Source organism: Nematolebias whitei, chromosome 8 (assembly GCF_014905685.2).
Source record: "Nematolebias whitei isolate Nwh7 chromosome 8, NemWhi1, whole genome shotgun sequence".
Lineage (NCBI taxonomy): Eukaryota > Metazoa > Chordata > Actinopteri > Cyprinodontiformes > Rivulidae > Nematolebias > Nematolebias whitei.
In genome coordinates this window covers 37771825-37793822 of record NC_056505.1, presented here as the reverse complement: position 1 = coordinate 37793822, position 21998 = coordinate 37771825, and the positions used below count along the sequence as shown (strand labels likewise).

The 21998-nt window shown below is 41.5% G+C and overlaps 1 protein-coding gene across 1 annotated transcript in view; it reads right to left on the bottom strand.

Moving 5' to 3' along the window:
* Positions 1-19368, bottom strand: part of LOC119414125 (poly [ADP-ribose] polymerase tankyrase-1) — a 25891-nt gene extending 6523 nt beyond the window's left edge. Inside the window, exons 1-20 of the mRNA XM_037681250.1 lie at positions 18906-19368; positions 16583-16807; positions 16396-16491; positions 11315-11351; positions 11113-11188; positions 7407-7427; positions 4932-5026; positions 4788-4854; positions 4196-4382; positions 3860-3981; positions 3530-3621; positions 3292-3370; positions 3030-3201; positions 2780-2859; positions 1953-2098; positions 1679-1844; positions 1362-1581; positions 1051-1160; positions 747-935; positions 231-489 (exon numbers count right to left, since the gene is read on the bottom strand). Coding sequence (XP_037537178.1) covers positions 231-489; positions 747-935; positions 1051-1160; positions 1362-1581; positions 1679-1844; positions 1953-2098; positions 2780-2859; positions 3030-3201; positions 3292-3370; positions 3530-3621; positions 3860-3981; positions 4196-4382; positions 4788-4854; positions 4932-5026; positions 7407-7427; positions 11113-11188; positions 11315-11351; positions 16396-16491; positions 16583-16807; positions 18906-19350 — 2884 coding nt within the window. The 5' untranslated portion in view covers positions 19351-19368. The remainder of the gene's footprint in view (positions 1-230; positions 490-746; positions 936-1050; positions 1161-1361; positions 1582-1678; positions 1845-1952; positions 2099-2779; positions 2860-3029; positions 3202-3291; positions 3371-3529; positions 3622-3859; positions 3982-4195; positions 4383-4787; positions 4855-4931; positions 5027-7406; positions 7428-11112; positions 11189-11314; positions 11352-16395; positions 16492-16582; positions 16808-18905) is intronic.
* Positions 19369-21998: the final 2630 nt, after the last annotated feature.

Below are 21998 nucleotides of genomic sequence, written 5' to 3'. Positions count from 1 at the left end.
TGCGTGTTTTTCATTTTCCATCATACAGCGTTTTTCTGTTGCATTTGCTTTTTTGTGTTTGCGTGTTTTTGAGTTTGCATCATACATGTGTTTGCTGTGCGTTTTGCCGTTTGCTGCGTGTTTGGCCGTTTGCTGTGCGTTTGCACCCGTCAGCCACCGTATTTAACAAAGAAAAGAGTTCCTGCATTAGTCTGTGTTGACAAACCAACCATGCCCATGTGTTTACTTACTTTCTCCCTCCTTGCGGTCAGTGCCCGCAGCGCCATCTGCCACTCCGGAGGTCCCAGAGGAGGAGGCAACAGCAGCAGCAGCCACCAGCTCAGTGAGGGGCCCAGCCAGGTTGTCTATGCTGCTGGCAGCTGACAGACAGGAAGGCGTGGAGGCGGGAGAGATGACAGAGGCGCTGACCACTGTGGCCTGCGGCTTAAAGCAGCTGGGCAAGGCGTCTGGTGGCATGGCGTCCATCAGCAGTGCTCGAATATCATCCGCCTGCAGAGACACCAAGAAATGATGCATGTTAGTCTGCCTTCAGGCCCAGGCCTCCCTTGCAAAAGAGATCTGTGATCTCAATGGGATTTGCCTGGTTAAATAAAGATTAATAAAATAAGTACATTCATTATTTAATTAAAAGAATCCTGATTTAAGCTCTAATATATTCTATTTATTTCCCAACAGACTGACCAGTTTGATGAGGCCAGTAAACAAATATTAAGATCAAATCAGTCTTATAATTCAGCAGCCCCTACCGTGGCCAGGTCCAGAGCAGTCTGGCCCTCTTGGTTCTTCATGGTGGGGTCAGCTCCATGAGCCAGCAGCAGTGCACAGAGCTGTGTTCGTCCTTTCTGGGCCGCCTCATGGAGCGGTGTGAAGGCCCATTTGTCCGTAGCATTCACACACGTGTTGTACTTGATGAGCAGAGCTGCTATGTCCACATGCTGTGAGGAAGAGAGGCAGCAGACTCAACTTCAACTCTAAGTGTACATTATGAAAACTACAGAAGAAAATGACAAGCGTTAAGATTTTGTTTGTCTTTATGTTGCAGAGACTCACCCCATAAGAAGCAGCATTATGAAGAGGGATGAGGCCTCCCTTGTCCTGAGCATTGACATCAGCCCCATGCTCCAGCAGATAATCTGCCACCTCCAGGTTGTTATATCCAGCTGTACAAACAAAAGTGTAAAACACTTAAAAAAAAAACAACAACATACATCTAGAAATAGTATTTATGTATTTTGCGCAATATGCTAATTTAATAAAACTCAAAGGAAAGAAGAAGGGAGCAGAATAAAACTCTTTCCCCTCATGTTAAACACAGTGTGTGCAGTATTAACAGAGTAACACACACTCAGAGCTGTCAGTACCTGCCAGGTGGAGAGGTGTGGAGTTGCGCCCCTGAGCGTCTCTGCAGTTGATGTTTTCTGGGGAGCAGAGTTTCTGCACTCTGGCCAGACAGCCCTTTTTGGCAGCGTCCAGCAGGGCAGCATCCCCCCGCAGCAAGTCCTGGATGTCTGTGTCTCCGTCCTTCACCATGTCCAAAGGAATGTTGCCGTCTCTGTTCTTCTTGGTGGGGTCCGCTCCGTGCTGACAAGAATCGTTTTAAATTGAATCTATTAAACACACTGTTGATGTGCAGCGTGATGCTAACAGGACTGTTCAGATGACAATAAATTCTCCTCACTTTGAGAAGCAGTTTGCAGATCTCGTATTTCCCTTTGGCTGCAGCCTCGTGAAGTGGGGTGAACTTCCACAGATCTGCCACGTTCACTGAAGCCCCGTGTCTGACCAGCAGCTCAGCCACCTCATAGTGACCATAGGAGCATGCGTTGTGGAGGGGGACCAGGCCGCTGATGAGAGGAAAACAGATGTGATCTCAACAAGCCATCGAGAGTGTTAAAATGAAATGTGATGTCACAGAAATAAAGTAGTTTCACTAATTCAGAAAGAAAACTAACCCCTTATCTTTGGCGTGAACGTCAGCTCCATGATGAAGCAGGTATTCAACAACAGCCACTCGGTTGTAACCAGCTGCAAAATGCAGAGGAGTGGAGTGGCGCCCCTCCAAGTCCCGACAGTTTACGTTCTGGGGGGTGCAAAGTTGCTGCAATACAAAGTTACAAAACAGTAATCAGTAATCCACCTGACAAGTTGAAAGACTACCGTACTTGTCGCTGTATAAGTCGCACCGCTGTCTAAGTGGCATCAGTCCAAAAATGTCTAATAAAGTGGAAAAATCCATAAATACGTCGCTTCTATTACGCGTCACCACTGACAACCTGTAAATGTGGGCCGGTGTTGTGCCAAAATCGATTGGCTGCCAAAAGGCAGCTGTGGGAGCGTGCACGGGAGGACTTTAACAAGATTAACACTTAAAAACAATTATTTGTTTGCTCGAAATGACAGTAAAGGTGTGTCTCAGTCTAACTTTTCTTTAATAAATGCACTTTGACGATCAAAGCGTAGAGGGAGAGTCGCCGTGCATTTCTTTAAAATTTACCAAGATAACCACCTAAAAACAATTATTTGTTTGCTCGACTTTATAGTAAAGGTGTGTCTCAATTGAACTTTTCCTTAATAAATGCACTTTAATGGTCAATCAGCTGCATTTTGCCTTGGTGGCGCAGCAAAATGCAGCTGATCTGATGTTTGCTCCAGGAGTTCTGGAGCGAGACGAAGGTGGCTTGGTATGACAAGACGAGTGTCTCAATCAATCTCAATAATCAAAATCAATAAAAAAAATCAACGATGTTGTTATGACAATGAGGAGTCTTGGTGAACTTACTTGTACCGTGTCCAGATCTCCTGCTTTGGCAGCTTCCAGAAATCTGTAGTCCACATCAGAGTTACGTGTGGGAACATTTTCTGAGGGAAAAATTCAAAATCTATATAAAACAAATATATGAGGACCTCTGCGTAAAAGACCCACAGTAACCATTTGTACACTTATGATCCAACACAAACTGCACCTAACCCTGAACAAGAAACCGTACAGCTCAGTCAAACCCAAATGCATGAATGAAGATGATTATTACCGTTAAGAATCTGCTGTACGGCCTCGTTACCCATCTGCGCTGCAGTGAAACCCTGTAAAGACACAATGGAGGGGTCGCCTCCGTAGCTCAGCAGCAGCTTGCAGGTCTGGATGTGACCAGCCAGCGCCGCTCTGTGGAGAGCCGTCTGCCCGAGTGTGTCCACTGCGTTCACCTGCAGCCAAACCACAGCAGCACAAAGTGTTAACGTTTTAAAACTGACTTCTCCACTTCAGGCAGAGCAGGATGAAGGGTAAGAATGAACCTTTGCTCCGTGTTTCTGCAGCACCTCCAGGATGTCGTTGTGAGCTCTTTCAGCAGCAACGTGCAGAGGAGTCATGAAGCTAAAAGACAACAAAATTATCAATATTTATTTCAGCACTTTGAAAATCAGATCTTATTTTTCCTTCAGTCTCATTTCTTCACTTGCAGAAAATGTGTGGATGTTTGTTAAAGACAATTATTCTGTATTTAACAAGTTATTCTAATAGTGTTCAACTTACTCTTTGTTCTTCTCATTGATGTTGGCACCTTTACGCAGTAACAGTTCAGTCACCTGTTTTCTCTTTGGGTGGGGGGACGCCACAGCACAGTGCTGTAATGCAGGACATTAGATTAGTGAGATGAATCTTAAGAAACCTGCCAGCTGGAGAAAACAACTAATATTTACAAAAAGCACTAGCATGAAACCACAGAACTCACAAGACTATTTTCATTCCTCACAACTGTATAATCAGGAAAACGGTCAAAACGTGAAATCTTTCATGATTAAAGATCTTTGCATTTTCTTGCAGCTCTTAAAAGTGAAGAGTGGTTAAAATGGAGTTTCTGACCAGAGCCGTCTCGTTGGTTTGAGGATGTTTAAAGCCGATAATCTCCAGAGCCAGCGTCTTCTTCACTTTGGCCATGTCGGCTTCACGAGCCGCCTGCAGCAGAGAGTGACCTTTGAACTCATCTACATGAGGGGAAATAAGATGAAAGGAAAAATTATTTTTATTTAGTTTTAACTAATGCTAAGTAACTTAAGAATATGAATAATTTGCATTAAAAATAAATACAGAACTTTAACAGAACTTTCAAACTATAAACATCTTATAAACAGTTCATGCACTGCTGAACCGATGAGGCAAAAAGATTTCAGAGTATTTTTCCAGAGCCGTGACACTCACAGGTGAGCCTTTCTTTAAGCTCTGGGGTGGGAGCCATGTCCACGGCGCTCTTGCTGTGACAGTTCAGCAGGGTGGGATCGGCCCCGTGGCTCAGCAGCAGGGAACAGACCTCCACTCTGTTCTTGGACGCTGCTTCGTGGAGAGGCGTGAACTGCCACAAGTCCATGGCGTTCACGCAGGCTCCGTGCTGCAAAGAGAACAGCACACACATAAGAAGATGGTCTAACTTCCAAATTAGCTCCTAATTATAACTCCTGGTAAACATTTCGACCCAGTATTATACAAGAATAACATAAAGTTGCTGGCAACTAAATGAAAAACAAAAGAATTTCTACAAAAACATATTTTCTCCACTGACTGGACACATTTGACCCTTTAACTTCTCACAGGCAAAATGTTGTAAAATACAGCAGCTTGTTCCACTGCTGTCAACAGGTTAGTCACCGTTACTCCAACATGCTTTGATTTAATGCTTATGCAACTTGTTTAAAAGCATCTTTAGGACAGTTTCGCTCATTTTTGCACTCAACACTGTTACAGCAGAATTCAGACAAGTTCATAAAAGTGTGAGAAAGTCCAATAAACTCCTTACTTTAAGGAGAAGCTCAGTGACTTCGTAGTGGCCATATGAGCAGGCATTGTGGAGAGGAACCAGGCCGCTGCGTGACAAAGAAACAAGGTCAAAAATAATCATGCACAACTGGATTTTGTGGGTTTCCCTTAAAGAGTTGCTCACCCTTTATCCTTGGCGTGAACGTCTGCCCCGTGTTGGAGGAGGAGTTGTACGATGCGGACCCGGTTGTAGCCTGCAGCCAGGTGGAGGGGCGTGGACTGGAAGAGAGGACCAGTTGTTAGCACACACAGACCACTTCCTGCCTTACTGGTGCATACTGCCTCTGATGTCCACAGGGAGGCTAGCGGCTGATTAAGGCCAGAAGCGATGTGCTACTGCAGACTGTGCTTGGTGAGTTGCAGATGAATCACAGGCTTCATGATGCAAGTTCAATAAAGCTTGTGGACAAATCCCACAACAAAAATTCTGTTGCTGTCAATATCATGTCTGACTTGAGTGTGACAACAAGCAACTTAGTCCTTGTTACTAATAAAACCTAAAATTGAAATTCTAAATTTGAAGTATGGTTTATGTGGCGAGCTGGCAAAAAGGATTAGTTAACAGCTTAAAGTCAAAAAGACTGGGTGTAAATTACAGTTGGGAGACAACAGCCTTTCAGCATTTCTCAATGAAGCCAACAAAATAATGTTAGCTAAAGACATTACAAAAATACTTTAAATTATCTAAGCCAGTATCTCATGTATCTGCAGCTATCAGAGACTCTGTGATTCAAAATGGTGAAAAAAATAGGCCAACATTATAAGTATTTGTCCTCAGACTGGTTAGAGCTACACATTTGGGCCTTGGATGTTTTCTGAATAACAACAAATTGCCAAAAAGAAGAAATTAAAAAATGCAGTTCTAGTCACATCGGGCATTTAGCTCCTAAAATAAATAATATATTTTACCTAAAAACATAAGCTGGGTAGATTGTGCATTCGCTACAAGCAGCATCTGCTACAACACACCCAGAGTCCCTGTGACTCGTATGTATTGAAGCACGGACTGCAGGAGTTGGAGGAAAAATAACTAATTGTAAGCTTTTAATGTGTGTGCTGTGGGTTCACCCTGACATCTAAAGGACAACACTGCTCTTTATTGCTCAGTCTAACTAAAATGCCACTACTTGTATCCATTTTATTCCCATTTAACCGACGAGATGAGTAGGCAGACCTCGAGTGGCATCGAGCTCTCAGCCCGTGCTGATGTGACCAGAACTGGGGATTTGGGAGGTTTGACTGTCCATAAGGAAACCTCTTGTGGCGTTGAAGGGAAGCTCTGCACTGCAGCTGTGTAGCTACATTCATTTGGTACAGATGGACATTCACAAAAAACTCAGTTACAGTGTGCTTGAATTACAGAAAATAAATGGAGGCACTTGTCTGACTTTATAACTATTTGGAGAGAAACTCAGCTCTGCAGAATGTCTGAACATGCTCCAAATCCAGACAACACGGACACACGTTCCTGCAACTCAACATGATGAAACTGAAAACCACCACAAATCTATTGGGATAACTTGGAAACTCCCTTGCGAACACCGTTTGCTATGTGGCGCAGCACGGTGAGACACTGGCTTTAGATTAGCAATAACTTTAATATACCTAAAACCCTTTTGGATGTTAGTCCAACAGAGATGCATTTACACAGATTTTACACTTTACTTTTTAATACTGTAATGCTATCAAATCCCAACTGTAACAGGATGCAGTGAAGCTTGATTGAGCAGGCCGAGTGTTTGAAAAAGCACATCTGCAAGCTCCAAGAGGATAAAATCAAAACAGCTTCAGTTAAGCCACAAAAAATGTCAACATGAATATAAGCAAAGCTGCAAGTCCCAACAGCAAGGGCACGAGCTCCTTATTTAAAACTCTGGCTCTTAAAAAGCTTATAATAAGAAAAAAAGAGAGGCATCATTTAAATTCCCATGCAGTGACGTATATGTTAAACGCAGAAAATTAAGTGCATCATATCGAGCCACAGCGGTGACAGACTGTTGAGTTATGCTTCATTCAGTGTGGGATGACAAGCATCATGACCACAAAGGGCAGCATGGCATCAAGAAGATGGATGAAATGTGGTCCATTCATTACTGCAAACCAACTGATTCAACGATAAACGAAGGCACAAGCTCCACAGACACAAACTTATGACTCAAATGACAAAACACTGAGAGGCGGGCCTCGGGGCATGCACGAGAAATCATTAAAAAAAAATAATAATAAAATAAAAATTAGATGCCCTGTCAGAAACGGGCTGACTCAGCAAGTGATTTACAGTCAGAGAAGTGTGGGTGAGTGTGCAGAGAGAAGACAGACGCCGATGAAAGCAGGCAGTGGACATTTTGAGCTCCTCTCCAGATCCAAAAAGATGAGTCGTCGCCATGACAACACAACTCCCACACACACAAACATTCACACACACTCAGACACCAGAGGAGCATCAGGGTAGGATACATGAGTGACCTGAAAACCCAGGGCCATGATGTGCAATTAACAAGTGACAGCCAGCTCATTGGTCAAATAAAAAGGATGAATTAAAAAAATAAAAGATCACAACAGTGCATTAATCAAGTGGCCATTATCAAGGTCAACTTACCAGCATTTTTTGTGAGGTTGACTGATCGACAAATGTTGCCAGAGTCACACAGAAAACAAAATGAAACACAAATTACAAAATGACAGCATCTCGTCAGAGTAATGTCCCTCTCCCTTTAAGTTAATAAAACACAAACCACAGTCAGAAAAACAACGCCTGATCTGTCATATATGACCAGAACATAAATGTGACATAAAAGGCCAACAAGGACAGATGGTGGAAGGTGAGCGACACTTCTTCAGTGGTTAGGATGAAGCTGCAAACTGTAATTAAAGAGTAATGACTCCTGTAGCAGGAAGGAATGAACATTACAGAAACTATGATTAAATGTTGTCAATAAGAATGAATTTGATGCTTAACAGTGTTAATAGTTTGTGTTTTTAAGACCAAAAAAGACAGCACAAATGAAGATACAACAGTAATATTTTTTTGTCATCACAGTAAAGTCTGATGGATAAAAGCAGAAATCAAAAAGTGGAAAAAAAACAAAAACATTTTGCCTTGAATAAAATCGATGAATAAATAAATACATCCTTTGTTGTTTAGAAAAGCCAACCCGGACTTCAAAGTGATCACCAGGTGTGAACTACAGAAAAGTAGTTTTACTCTGAAACCATTCAACCACAAAACAAGGTAAATAAAGAAAATGACCATAAGAATCATGTTTAATAACTAACATTTCTTATGTAGTAGGCATGTTTTAATAACATCAATGAATTTAGGGGAGGAACAAAAAAAGACAAACGATGACTTATTTGCCTGATTTTAGAAGATTCTTGTTTGTGCACCTAAATCAGTTTCAAGATCCCAGGCAGGATCCCATGTCCCAGGACAGGCTTAAAAAGAAGCCAGGAATAAATAAATATAGATAAATGAGCCAGGATGAGACCAGATATAAACAGGATGGAAAATATTTCACTTAACTGTCAAATTAATGTGTCAACATTAATTGAAAAACAAAAACTGTTGAGAATGTGTCTTTTTTAATGTGGTGAAACGCTGTTACTGTTTAAATAAAATGAACAAAAGAGTTAAAAACCACAATTCAGAATGATTAAAATCATGACTTATTATTAAAACCATGAATCAAAGACATTTGTGGTGACAAACAAATGAGGCTGTTAAACGTCAATGATTCAGCCGAGGTAAATAGATGCATTTAAAGCATGTATGTTAGGGGTGTCACGGTACACGTGGGTGTATTGAACCGTTTCAGTACGGCACGTTCGGTTCGGTCCATGTGCAAATTGTTGCAGTTATTTTTTTACTCATTCAATTTTATTAACGAGAGATTATGCGCCGCGGAACTGAAGTTCCTAAGCGTGTTTCAGCACGGCGCTATTATCTTGCAGCACGCGCAGCATTAGCAGCCTAGCATCTCGTTGTGGTCTCCTGTTTAGGAACATTATGTCTTTCTTGTTAAAAGACAAGTGAACAAATCCAAAGCTGTGTGTCGACGTTGTTTCATGGAGAGTGGATCTGCAGCAGCAACACGTCGAACTTGTTAACGCTCTTGAAACGACATCATCCGAACGTGAATGTCTCTTCTAGCAGCTTGTTGCAAAGACCGATAACAGCAGCATTTAAACAACCTATCAGGTCGTTCAGATCGGTCCAGAGCAACAACACAAGCTGTAGGAGTTTTTGAAGCTCTGGATCTACGTCCGAATGTTGTTGATGCGCCGGCTTTAAAGTTATTGAGCCCCGCTACGACATTCATCACCTCAACACTTCAGTCAAAAAGTTGTAGCAGCACTTTATGAAGAAGCTAAAACTGATCGTCAACAAGCCCTGGACCAGATTAAAGTCCTGCCCTGATGATGATGATGACCGAGAGATTCAACCTCCTCATAACAACCGTTCCAAGAAGAGGTAATGTTCTTTTATTATTATTATCTAATTCACTTTTTAAATTTAAAATTATAATCTTATTAACTCTTTTTTTTTTCCTCTTTGTGTTTTATTTCCAGTCTGGGCCAGAGACAGCAGCTGAGTCTTCTTCCTGTTCAGGGAAATCCACAAGAGCTCACCTCCAGCTAAGAAGTCTGTGATGACTGAACTCTGAACTTTTCCAGGGACCTGTCCCACCTGTGGGACCAGGTCCAAGAGGTTGTGAGTAATGAGGCCAAATACAGCCACACTGCTAAATTATCAAAGCTCTACCTCTTTATTCCTGCTACTGTTGTTAGTGAGAGGTTTTCTCCACCGCTGGAGATAATGTCACTGCAACTAGATCTGAGCTTTTGGCAGAAAATCTGGACAAGTTGGTCTTTTTGGCCAAACACTTAAAACTTGATTAGTTAAATTGTAAACAGTCTGTTGCTGCTTATTGTTCTGGTTCTGACTGTTATTGGATTTATTAAGATTTTCATTATTGTTAGTAAGAATGCGCGATATCTACGGTACAGGGTAGAAACGATAGAATTTAGCCTATGATAGAGATCTGTCTTCTACTGGCTAACCGCAGTAATGCTGTGTCTGATGTAAAATCAGAGTTGTCAGATTTGTTACTTTTTTTTAGTTGAAAACTGTGCGTAAGTGGTGTTAAAGTCTTTTGGTTGAGGGCTAAGTAGCGAAGCTACAAGCTAACTACAGCCGGCTTGCCGTAGAGTTGCCGTATTCGGACGCATGTGCAAAACGCTGAGTTCCGTTGAAAGTTAAAGTAAGCGTTGGTCAGCTTTAGCGAAACCTGCTCTCTGATCTGTGAAAGAACGCTGTGTTGTGTGATTTTACTGCGAGACCCTCTGGTCAAAGCCACAGAGTCATTTTGTGTCAGCTCTCCATTAAAGCAGAAGGAGGCGCCCACTAGAGGGTTGGAGGTGAAGTGTTTCAGTTGCTGCTCTGTTGCTGTTCATTTATTAAGTGAGAAGACTGGAAACTGTTGAGTTAACAACATATTCTTTTGTTTAAAACATATGGCTAAAACTACATTTGATATATTTTGCTCTATTTTGCACAAGAAGAAAGAATCCTAATACTTGATTTATTATTTAAAAACTCTCTGGACCTAGTAGTGGAATTTTCTTAATTCAAAATATATGATGGCCAAAGGACACCCTATGCTTTTTTACATTCCTATTGCAAGTTTTATACCAAAAACATATCATGATATATATCGTTATCGCCACCCTTAACAATACATATCGTGATATGAAGTTTATTCCATATCACACATTCTTAATTGTTAGTATAGTTTATTTATTGTAAAGAGTGCTGTTTATTTAAAATCTCATCCAAATGGGTCGCTTTTATTTATTTTTATACAAACGTATTGTCTACTTGGCATATTTTCAAAATAAACATTTTGTACGTCTTCATTTTGTCTTTTTTTGTACCGAAAATGAACCGAACCGAGCCCTCCTTGAAACTGAGCCGAACCGAAATGTGATTTTAGCGTACAGTTACACCCCTAATATATGCGTAATTACAATGAGCAGGGGCAACAGCAAGTGCACTATGCAGTGCAGTGATGTGTCTGCTAATGCACCATTAAAACCCCCTCCAACAAATTCAACAGCGTAAATCCTCTTTACATCCCCAGCACACAAACTAATCTGCAGTCCTGCTGTAAGGAGCATTCAGAATGTTGCCCTTTTTAAAAAGATCTATTAAAATCAAAAGTATGACCGTTTTACAGCCTGAAACAACACAAGTGACAGACTGCAGGGTGTAACGCTGTAAAGCACGATCATCTCATTTAATTTACCTTGCGACCATCACTGGCATGACAGTTGACATTTAATGGAGTCAGCAGCGCCATCAGCTTTTCTTCATTTCCACTCCTGTAATTAGAGGTTTGAAAAAAAAAACAACAACAAATATTCACCTTTAAAATCCATATTCACTCAGGTTGCCCATTTTAAACATTCATTTTAACCGGATTTTTAAACAAGTAAAAAAAGACACACCTTGCTGCTTCCAGAAGTTCATCCTTCTTGTATTCACCTTCAGACAGAAAATACACTTAAGATTCATTGAGTACTACTACTCAAAAATGTATCTGTCAAAACAATACAGACCACAACAACTGTGACTGGTCTACTAGTTGTTTTTTTAGAAGCCAGTCCGTAACACACGGATCTTTGTAAGCAAACTGAATGAGATGCTGCTGACACACACGGTTTTATTCAGACAGCATTTTGGGTCAGCTGCACTAACACTTTCCTTTCGTACGCATTTAATTCATGAGTCTGCACTCTTAAAGAAGCACTTCAGAAGTATGGAGCAATTCTCCTGTTTTTAACCAACACCCATATTGTTTTTCTGCTTGTGTTATTAAATAAAGAGATTAATCCAAGCCCCTCCATAATCAGCACACTCTGTCTACGCAGTTACGTTTTGAGCTGCAAGAAGTCAGATACAAGTCAATCCCATGAACCCTTGCAGGTTGGAGCAGCTGACTATATTTACTGTGCAAGTTCTGGGTACAAACGGACTTGGACCAATGTGTTTGCAATCAATCAATCAATCAATCCAATCTTATCTATCAATGAGCATATCCTAATTTGCTTTCATGTGCCCTGATAACAAAGACATGATGTAATTACCACAAGAACGCCAACACAAGTATTTGAATTTAGCATGCAGCCATTTGTTGGTTTTAAGACATTACCAGTGAGTATATTGTTACCATTTTTAGAGGACAATGGTATCACTGAGCTGTTTCAGTCTGGGTTTAAAGCCCGCCACAGTACAGACAGCACTTTTGAGGGTTTCAAATGATATATTCTTGTCCACAGACTCCGGAAAGTTTGTTGTTTTAGTGCTCTTAGATTTGTCTGCTGCATTTGACACCGTTGATCACAGGATTTTAATCTCTCGTCTCATCTTGAGCACTGTGTGGGCATCAGGGGTGTCGCCCTCAATTGGTTTTGGTTGTATTTATCCCATAGGAGTTTCTGCGTAAAAATTGACAATTTTATGTCTTCCACTGCTCCTCTTCCACATGGTGGCCCCCAGGGCTCAATCCTTGGCCATCTTTTATTTGCCCTTTACTTACTCCCCCTCAGCTCTATTTTCAGGAAACATGGCATTTCATTTCATTTCTATGCTGATAACGGCCAGATCCATTTTCCCATGACACAAAACAACACATTCCAGCAACTTACACACTGCCTTAATGATGTTAAGACATGGTTCTCTCTTAACTTCCTTAGTCTAATTGAGAACAAGACTGAAGTTACGATGTTTGGACAGAGTTGCTGTCCCTCTCCCAGCATAGATCTTGGCTCACTGTCAATTTATCTCAGGGACTGTGTCACCAATCTGGGGGTGAAGTTTGAGTTTGATTTTAGATTTGACAAACAGATCAGCAGTGTTTTTTAGAAAAGTTTTTATCAACTTTGCCAAATAGCAAAAGTGAAACCAATCTTAGCAAGACGTGACTTGGAGAAATTAATCCATGCTTTTATCACAGCTCGTCTTGACTACTGTAATGCGCTGTATGCAGGCATTAGCCGGACGTCTCTTGCTCGTCTGCAGCTTGTGCAGAACTCTGCTGCTCGCCTGTTAACTCAGGCCTGTAGGCGCGAGCATATTACTCCCATCCTGGCGTCCCTTCATTGGCTCCCTGTGCACTACAGAATTCATTTTAAGCTTTTGCTGTTTGCTTTTAAATGCTTGAACAACCTTGCCCCACCGTATCTGTCTGAGCTGCTTCAGCCTTACTGTCCACCCCGATCCCTGCGATCAGCTGATCGGTTGCTGCCGACAGTCCCTAAAACTAGGCTGAAGCTCAGAGGTGACAGAGCGTTTGCTGTTGCTGCTCCCAGGTTGTGGAACAACTTACCCTTGAGTGTCAGACAGGCCTCCTCTCTTCCTGTTTTTAAATCTCTTTTAAAAACACACTTTTATTCTTTGGCTTTTAACACGTGATCTTATCTTTTATGGCATTGTAAAACACACCTGCCATGAAATTGATATGTGTATGTTTTTATCTAAAAAAGTTAAATCTGGTCCTCTGGACATTCAAAAAAAAAACAAAAACAAAGCAAAACAACAAAAAATGTAGAAACGTTTCGTCTCTCGTCCGAGAGACTTCTTCAGTCTGAGGTGCTGTTTTCAGCTCAGTCTCTTAAATAGCACCTTCTCAGAGTGGATCAACCAGTTTTGCTGCTGACAGACAAAACCAGCTGATCACATGCTCAAGAAGGACCATCAGCCTAACAATGGATCATTAGCACACTGATGGCTGTTTACTGTTCACAGAGGGCTGAGTGATACTAGCAATCACAGCATTGTAAGAGGGGGACAATTGAACACGTAGGCCTCCACCCCCGTTTAATGATGGACGGTTTCTTTTCACAAAGATGGCCTCCTTTACTCCTCTGTAGTATGACATATCCTGAGATATATTCATACATTAAACGGGTTCACTCATCTTTCTGGACTGTATGATGTCGTGCTTTGAATTTAACAGAAATGTAATAAGTTTAACGTGAGACGTTATTTATCTTTGACCCATCAAAATGAATGGAGGTCATTTATTTACAGAATCAAAGTTTAACATCAAACATTTACATTAATTTGGCAGAATATGAAAATAACAACATAATTAATCAGCTTTACAACCAGGAAAACCATACGGCCATGATTTTCCGTTGCTACACCACAGACATTTCTGAAAACATCTGGATTAAATTTCTAGCAGAAAGGAGAGTTTAAAGATGGAAAATTGAGATTTATCTTACAGAGAGATGTGTGAGGGAATTTGTCTGTTTTAACCAGAACAGCACGCTCTTTTGGAAATCAGCTTGTCCCACAGTACACTTTTGGTGAAGGTCGACTTTTACCTTTTCTGAAGATAGATCAGTTCCGGCGTGGAGTCTCACTTCCAACCACTGTTCAGCGTCTCCGTGAGAACAGCTAAATACCTCGAGAGCCGTGCGAGGTTATCCAAACAGAAGTTATAATTCCCAAAATCGTCTCTGGTTCAGCTTGATTCTAATACAGCAGCTTCCATGAATGCCTGCGTTTGCATTCTGGAACTCCCAAACTCTCTGCATTCTGAATTCCAAAAACTCTGAACTCTCTGAGCTGAACTCTCCTGTTGAACTCTTCCACCTGAACTCTTCTTGAACTGGGAAGTGCCGATATTTTAATGGGCTCTACTTCCGGTTCATTTGAGAGCTTTTGATTGGTCGATGGACCAAAGCAGAGGTGTGGTTTGTGATGTAAGGTGTTATTGAAAGTCAAGGAAAAGATTCAGATTGTTTAAGAACAGACAGAAAGATATCATGGAAAAACCAGACTTCGTGGAGTCTCCCACCAAGTATCTTGCTGTAAAAGTTAAACATGACATTTCTTTTCAGTAAACTTTTCAGTTGACCGAAGCTCGAACTTTGACACACTTACAACTTTGCTCACTTCAAAGCAGACAATCAAGAAATTGAATCATTACTCTGTAACGTACTCTAACTTGATTTCACTTGAATTGAGGATTAAGAATCATTACTACTGTTTAAGTAAATAAAAATGAGTAGTTCACTTCAACATGTAAACATTGTTTGAACTAACACAATTTGATTATCAAAACATTTGTAAAATAGTAATGATCATAGAGAATTGTCTTTTTCCACTTGATTAATTCAAGAAAGAAAGTCTCAGGATGGGTCAAACTGTATTTCTGGATTCAAATCAATGAAATGACAGTTTCTGTCCATCTGGTCAGTTTTGACATCAGGCCTAGTCCACTACACCTCTCTCAAACCATCGTTCCTCTCTGTCCAGGATGTGAACATCTTCATCCCTGAAAGAGTGACCGCTGGCCTGGAGATGAGTGTAGACCGCAGAGTCCTGGCCTGCTGATGTTGATCTTCTGTGCTGGGCCATCCTTTTGGCCAGTGGCTGTTTAGTTTCCCCGATGTAAGACTGATCACAGCCCTCCTGACACTGAACAGCATACACAACATTGCTCTGTTTGTGCCGGGGGACTGGATCTTTGGGATGAACCAGTCTTTGCCGTAATGTAGTTTGGGGTTTAAAAGCCACTGGGACGTTATGTTTAGAAAATAAACGTCTCAGTTTCTCTGATACTCCCTCAACATATGGAATGACCACTGGTCAGGGTCTGGGTTCCTCCTTTTCACCTGTTGGCTGACTGGAGTCCTGTTTGGGTTTCTTCTCTGCTTTCAGGAAGGCCCAGTTAGGATATCCACATTGTTCTAGAGCCTGTCTTATGTGGGATTTCTCCTTCTGCCTGGCTCCTGAGTTAGTGGGGACGCTGTCTGCTCTGTGATACAGAGTCCTGTTGATCCATTCTGAGAAGGTGCTATTTATAAGACTGAGCTGAATACAGCACCTCAGACTGAGGAAGTCATTCGGGTGAAAGACGAAACGTTTCTACATTTTTGTTGTCTTGTTTGGTTTTGTTTTTTGAATGTCCAGAGGACCAGATTTAACGTTTTTAGATTTTTTTACCTGGATTTTTGAGCATGCATCAGGATGTGTTTTTATGTTTCTTTGTGTATGCTTTGTATGTTTTTATTGTCTTAATTAATTTATCTTTTTGTCTTATTGTACAGCACTTTGGCTACCCTTGCGGTTTTTAAAATGTGCTATAGAAATAAAGTTGATTAATTTATTGATTGATATATGGTTTAATGTCTGAATTCACAGACATCAGATATTGTCACTCGATTCTGTGTAATTTTACAAAAAAATGTTTTATTGCAAAAATAACAACAACAGACACAAGTTCAAAGACGTGCGTCATTTTAGCTGACTTTCAAAAGCCCAGTGTCAAATTTAACAAAAAACTCGAGCTGCACAATATTAGAAAATCTTACATTTAAAATGAAAAGCACTGCTCTATATCTAAACAAGAGATTTTAACAGTGAAGAGCAACACTGTTGGTGAATACTTTAAAAATCGTCACTGCTTATGAGTCAGTTGTAATGTGCAAGGAGACAATCAATACACCAATTATTTCGGTGTAACGTCAAATAACTGGGATTGGTCCACATGAGTGATAAGCTGTGAGGGACTGACCTGTAAGAACAGCCTTGGCTGAAGGATCCGCAAGATCCAGGGCAGATTTACCATCAGTGTTCCGAATGTTTGGATCAGCTCCGTGCTGGAGTAATACTGAACAAGAACAGGTGAGATCATTAAAAAGCCTTCAGTTTAGGGTCTACTGCTCTTTATTTTGTTGAATTTATGCATCAAGGACCCTCACCTATGCAAACGTCGATCTTTCCCTTGATGGCTGCCTCGTGTAACGGGGTGTAGTTCCAGTTATCTCTGGCGTTTGGATCTGCACCTTGACACAAGAGGAGGCTGACGACCTCTGCGTGTCCGAAGGAGCAGGCATTGTGCAGGGGGATGAGACCTCCATCATCCCTGGCGTGAACGTTGGCTCCGGTCTGCAGGAGATGCTCGACCACATCTTTTCTTCCAAAACCTAAAAAAAGTAACACATTTTAGCTTTTCTCTCTAAAATGCTGCAGGCAGACTAAAATGTGACAGTCAACACCATTAAAATCCCTTTAGTACAACCACAAACAAAATAAAATTACATTTACAGAAAAAAATATTTTAAGTCCAATTTTTTTTTTATCCATTAGAAATAATTCAGGTTTCCTCAATAAGCTTTCTTGGACTTTTGATTTGCTTGCAGTAAAATATTAAAATCTGATTAGTAAACTTCTTAATTTATTGTTTAAGTGTTCAGGAATATAGTATAGTTTGTTTAAATGTACCATATCTACACAAATAGAGCCACTTTAATTTGACAGGATTTATAACAAAAAGCTTCAGCACAATCACTACAGATTTAGCTCAGCTGCTCAAGTTATTCAATAGTTCAAATTCTCTCAAGTCATATAAAACATGATTTTAGTTTTAAATTGGGGTTTTAGCCTGCTTTACAGTTTTCTCTCTTGGTCGGATCATTAGTGTAAGAGCTGCCAGTGCAGCTTCTGTAGATACGAGCTGTCAGATAAAGTCACTGCAGTGCACTTTTGCAGAATTCACACAGCGATGTGAGCATGCATCAGGGCACACGGTAATTTTATTTTATTTTAAGAAAATAAAGTCAGAACTTCTCGTTAATGTGTTTGACTCACGAGGAAAAGAGCTGATCATATCTTTGAGGTGGAGGTGAAACAAAGCTGACTGGCGTTCTCTGAGAACCTCCTTCTCTTCACACAAGCTGTTAATTATTTTGTAATCACCAGCGTGAGCAACTTTTCTCTTGCAAACACAAGAGTTTTGCTCTAATGTCCACTTCAGTCAGTCCGAGCGTATCAGAGCCACAGAGTGCCTGCCGGACACTTTGTAGAGTTTCCTTCAGTAATTTTAGGGTGACATGTCTGCAGCTGTGGCAGTTTTCATGAGGGTTTGCTTGGCTGCTTTGACGCCATGTGATAAAAACACTTTTATTAGTAACCAGGTGACAAAAGAAGAAGACATCTCAGTCTTTATCCATCTCAGTATGAATACTTTGACAGAAGACTTTAAAAACTGGGCAAATGTATCTATTTTTTCTAAGATATATTTTGTGGGAAAGGACCAGGGTTTTAATTCTGGCCCTTCTGTGACAATCCCGTTGAGATCATAGATCTCTTTTTCAAGGGAAGCCTGGGTCTGAAGGCAATTTAAACGAGCACAAAACGAGTATGAACCCTTGAATTAGAGCGACACAGCTTTAATGAGAAGTGAAAAGGTTGTGTACAGCTGAAGAACCATTTTAATGTCTGCAGAGGTTCATGAGACATCAGACAGGAGGAGTGCCCGTCAGTTGAGTTTGTGGAAAAATCTTTTTCTGGCGAGCCGAGTGTTTTGTTACACCACCGTACTCATGTTTCAAACAAGACTTGAGGCAATTCAACTCGATTAGAAATTCTGAAACTGCTCTTATGTCCAACTCTAGAAAATGTCAGGTTCAAGTCTACATGGAGTGTCCAGTCCTGGTCCCTGTGGCCCCATTTTCCAAGGTTGTGCTGCAACACACCTGAGTTGAATCAAGGGCATCTGTAAAACATGAAGCTGTAATTCGTCTACTGACTCAGGTGTGTTGGAGCAGAGAAACAGGTCAGACATGCAGGACAGTGGCCCTGAGGACCAGGACTGGACACCAAGACATGCCTGTTGAACCAAATGTAAATTTAACTCCCTTCTTTCGTGCTTGTTATAATCAACATTAAACGTGAGCACGTTAATAAAGCTTTAAACTCGCACTTTTAAAGCTTATAGTTGCTGATGTAGCCTACGCTGTTTGCTTATATTACTTATAATTTATGTATGAAATCAAGTAAACCCCGAGGGGTTTATTTTCTACTGTCTAGATTTTATCATGTTGTAATTTCTGTTGTTAAAAAAGCCACGAACTAGGTTTACGATGCCAGATAAAACAAAATGCGAATGTCAAAAAAGCGCAGGCGGACTAAAATACTGCACATAAACATGTTAACAGAGCTCGTCAGCGGTGAACACGTCGAGTTTACATTAGCTTGTAAAGGCTAATAACATTAGCTCCTGTTAGCTTAGCTCATGCTCACCCGCAGCAAAATGAAGCGGAGTTGATTTTCGACCAGCCATGTCCTTCGCGTTTACGTTCACCGAATCCACAAGTCTTTTCACCCGGGACACGTCGCCGTTTCGGCAGGCCTCAAACAATTCCCTGAACGCGCCGCCGACGCAGCTGCTGCCGTCCGTGGGGCTCGTCGCTCCGGAGCCGGGGCTCGAGACGCTGCTGCCGCCGCCTGAGGCCGTCGTGGTGGAGCTCGCGCTGCTCGCTAGGACCGAGACTGGCAGGTCCGGGGAGGCCAGAGCAGCCTCGATCCCTCCGCTACATTCCCTCTCGTTCTCCGCCGAGCCTACGGCCGGGGACAGCAAGGCCATAGGAGGCGAGACCGGAGAAGCGGCCGACAGAGAGTTGTTTCTCGGTGGAGACTGTAGCGTACTCGGCTGCTGCTGCTGCGAGGAGCGACGACACACCGCCATTACGGCAGCTCTCTGCTGGCGACTAGATGTGCGGATCGATACCGAACCATCGATAGTATCGATACCAGAGCGCCGTGCACTACAATCGATTCTTAACTCAAACTATCGAAACTTTTGATTCTTCCGTCATTTCAGATAATGCATGTCATTGACAGGAAGGTAGCTGAAAGTAAACTCTTGAAATCTTGTCTAAATTATATAGTTGGGAACTACTTTTTCTTCTGCCAGTGACGCGTAATGCATGTAAGCGGAGCGGAACACTGCTTGTTGTGGTCAGTCAGACTGTAAACATAAACAATGGCGGAGCGTACACAAAGTCACGTGTGGAGCTATTTCAGCTCCAAAAACAACCTGTTTGTGGAAAAACTGTAAAAAGCTGTGGCATATGGTTATGAAATAAGTAACACAATAAATTAATGCTCAAACAAATGGTTTGCATGAGTTCAGTTGGGAGTAATAATATGTTTATCACTGAGATAATCTCAATTGGGCAAAACATATTTATTCCTAAGGTTTCCTAAAAAAATGATAATTTAAAGTGAATTACATAGACAAGGTGTCATCAAATTATACAGAGCAATGGAGATAAACAGCCTTGCTTGGTGAACTCTGAAAAACATATACAGTAGTAGAAAATATCGATTAAAAAATTAGTCTTAAAAACATCTATTATTTACAATTTGAATTTATATTACTTCCATTACTGTGCAATTATTGTGGCATTTATTTATTTAATTAAAAATGTAACTGGCAAGCAGCACGGTGGCACAACTGGTAGAGCTGCTGCCTCTCAGCGAGCAGGTCCCTGGTTCAAACCCCGGTCCAGGGGCCTTTCTGGGTGGAGTTTGCATGTTCTCTCCGTGCATGCGTGGGTTTTCTCCGGGTACTCCGGTTTCCTCCCACAGACCAAAAACATGCATGTTAGACTGATTGGTAACTCTAAATTGTCCCTAGGTGTGAGTGAGAGAGTGAATGGTTGTTTGTCTCGTTTGTCTCTATGTGGCCCTGTGATGGACTTGCGACCCGTCCAGGGTGTACCCCACCCCTCACACAGTGATTGCTGGACATGGGCACCAGCGACCCCCGTGACCCAAAATGGAATAAGCGGGTAAAGATAATGGATGGATGGATGGATGGATGTAACTGGCAATTTCAATTTGAGTCACCCAGTATTATGAAAGAGGAAGTGTTTGTATCCCCTAATTGTAGGTTCTTTGGAGGGACTACATACATAGTTGAATCTAAATCAGATTAAGCATTCAGTGCATAGTAGCCAATAATTTTTTCCCTGTAATTTATATATACAGGTCCTTCTAAAAAAATTAGCATATTGTGATAAAGATCATTATTTTCCATAATGTAATGATAAAAATGAAACTTTCATATATTTCAGATTCATTGCACACCAACTGAAATATTTCAGGTCTTTAATTGTTTTAATACTGATGATTATGGCATACAGCTCATGAAAACCCAAAATGCCTGTCCCAAAAAATTAGCATATCATGAAAAGGTTGTCTAAACAAGCTATTAATCTAACCATCTGAATCAACGACGTAACTCTAAACACCTGCAAAAGATTCCTGAGGCTTTTAAAAACTCCCAGCCTTGTTCATTACTCAAAACCGCAATCATGGGTAAGACTGCCGACCTGACTGCTGTCCAGAAGGCCATCATTGACACCCTCAAGCAAGAGGGTAAGACACAGAAAGAAATTGCTGAACGAATAGGCTGTTCCCAGAGTGCTGTATCAAGGCACCTCAGTGGGAAGTCTGTGGGAAGGGAAAAGTGTGGCAGAAAACGCTGCACAACGAGAAGAGGTGACCGGACCCTGAGGAGGATTGTGGAGAAGGGCCAATTCCAGACCTTGGGGGACCTGCGGAAGCAGTGGACTGAGTCTGGAGTAGAAACATCCAGAGCCACCGTGCACAGGCGTGTGCAGGAAATGGGCTACAGGTGCCGCATTCCCCCGGTCAAGCCACTCTTGAACAAGAGACTGCGTCAGAAGCATCTCACCTGGGACTGCTGCTGAATGGTCCAAAGTTATGTTCTCTGATTACAGTAAATTTTGCATTTCCTTTGGAAATCAAGGTCCCAGAGTCTGGAGGAAGAGAGGAGACACAGAATTCACATTGCTTGAGGTCCAGTGTCAAGTTTCCACAGTCACTGGGGTGCCATGTCAGCTGCTGGTGTTGGTCCACTGTGTTTTATCAAGGGCAGGGTCAATGCAGCTAGCTATCAGGAGTTTTTGGAGCACTTCATGCTTCCATCTGCTGAAAAGCTTTATGGAGATGAAGATTTCATTTTTCAGCACAACCTGGCACCTGCTCACAGTGCCAAAACCACCTCAGCAGTGCCACAAGCTGATTACCTCCATGCCACGCAGCATTGAAGCAGACATTCATGCAAAAGGATTCCCGACCAAGTATTGAGTGCATAACTGAACATGATTATTTGAAGGTTGGCGTTTTTTGTATTAAAAACACTTGTCTTTCATTGGTGGGATGAAATATGCTAATTTTTTGGGACAGGCATTTTGGGTTTTCATGAGCTGTATGCCATAATCATCAGTATTAAAACAATTAAAGACCTGAAATATTTCAGTTGGTGTGCAATGAATCTGAAATATATGAAAGTTTCATTTTTAT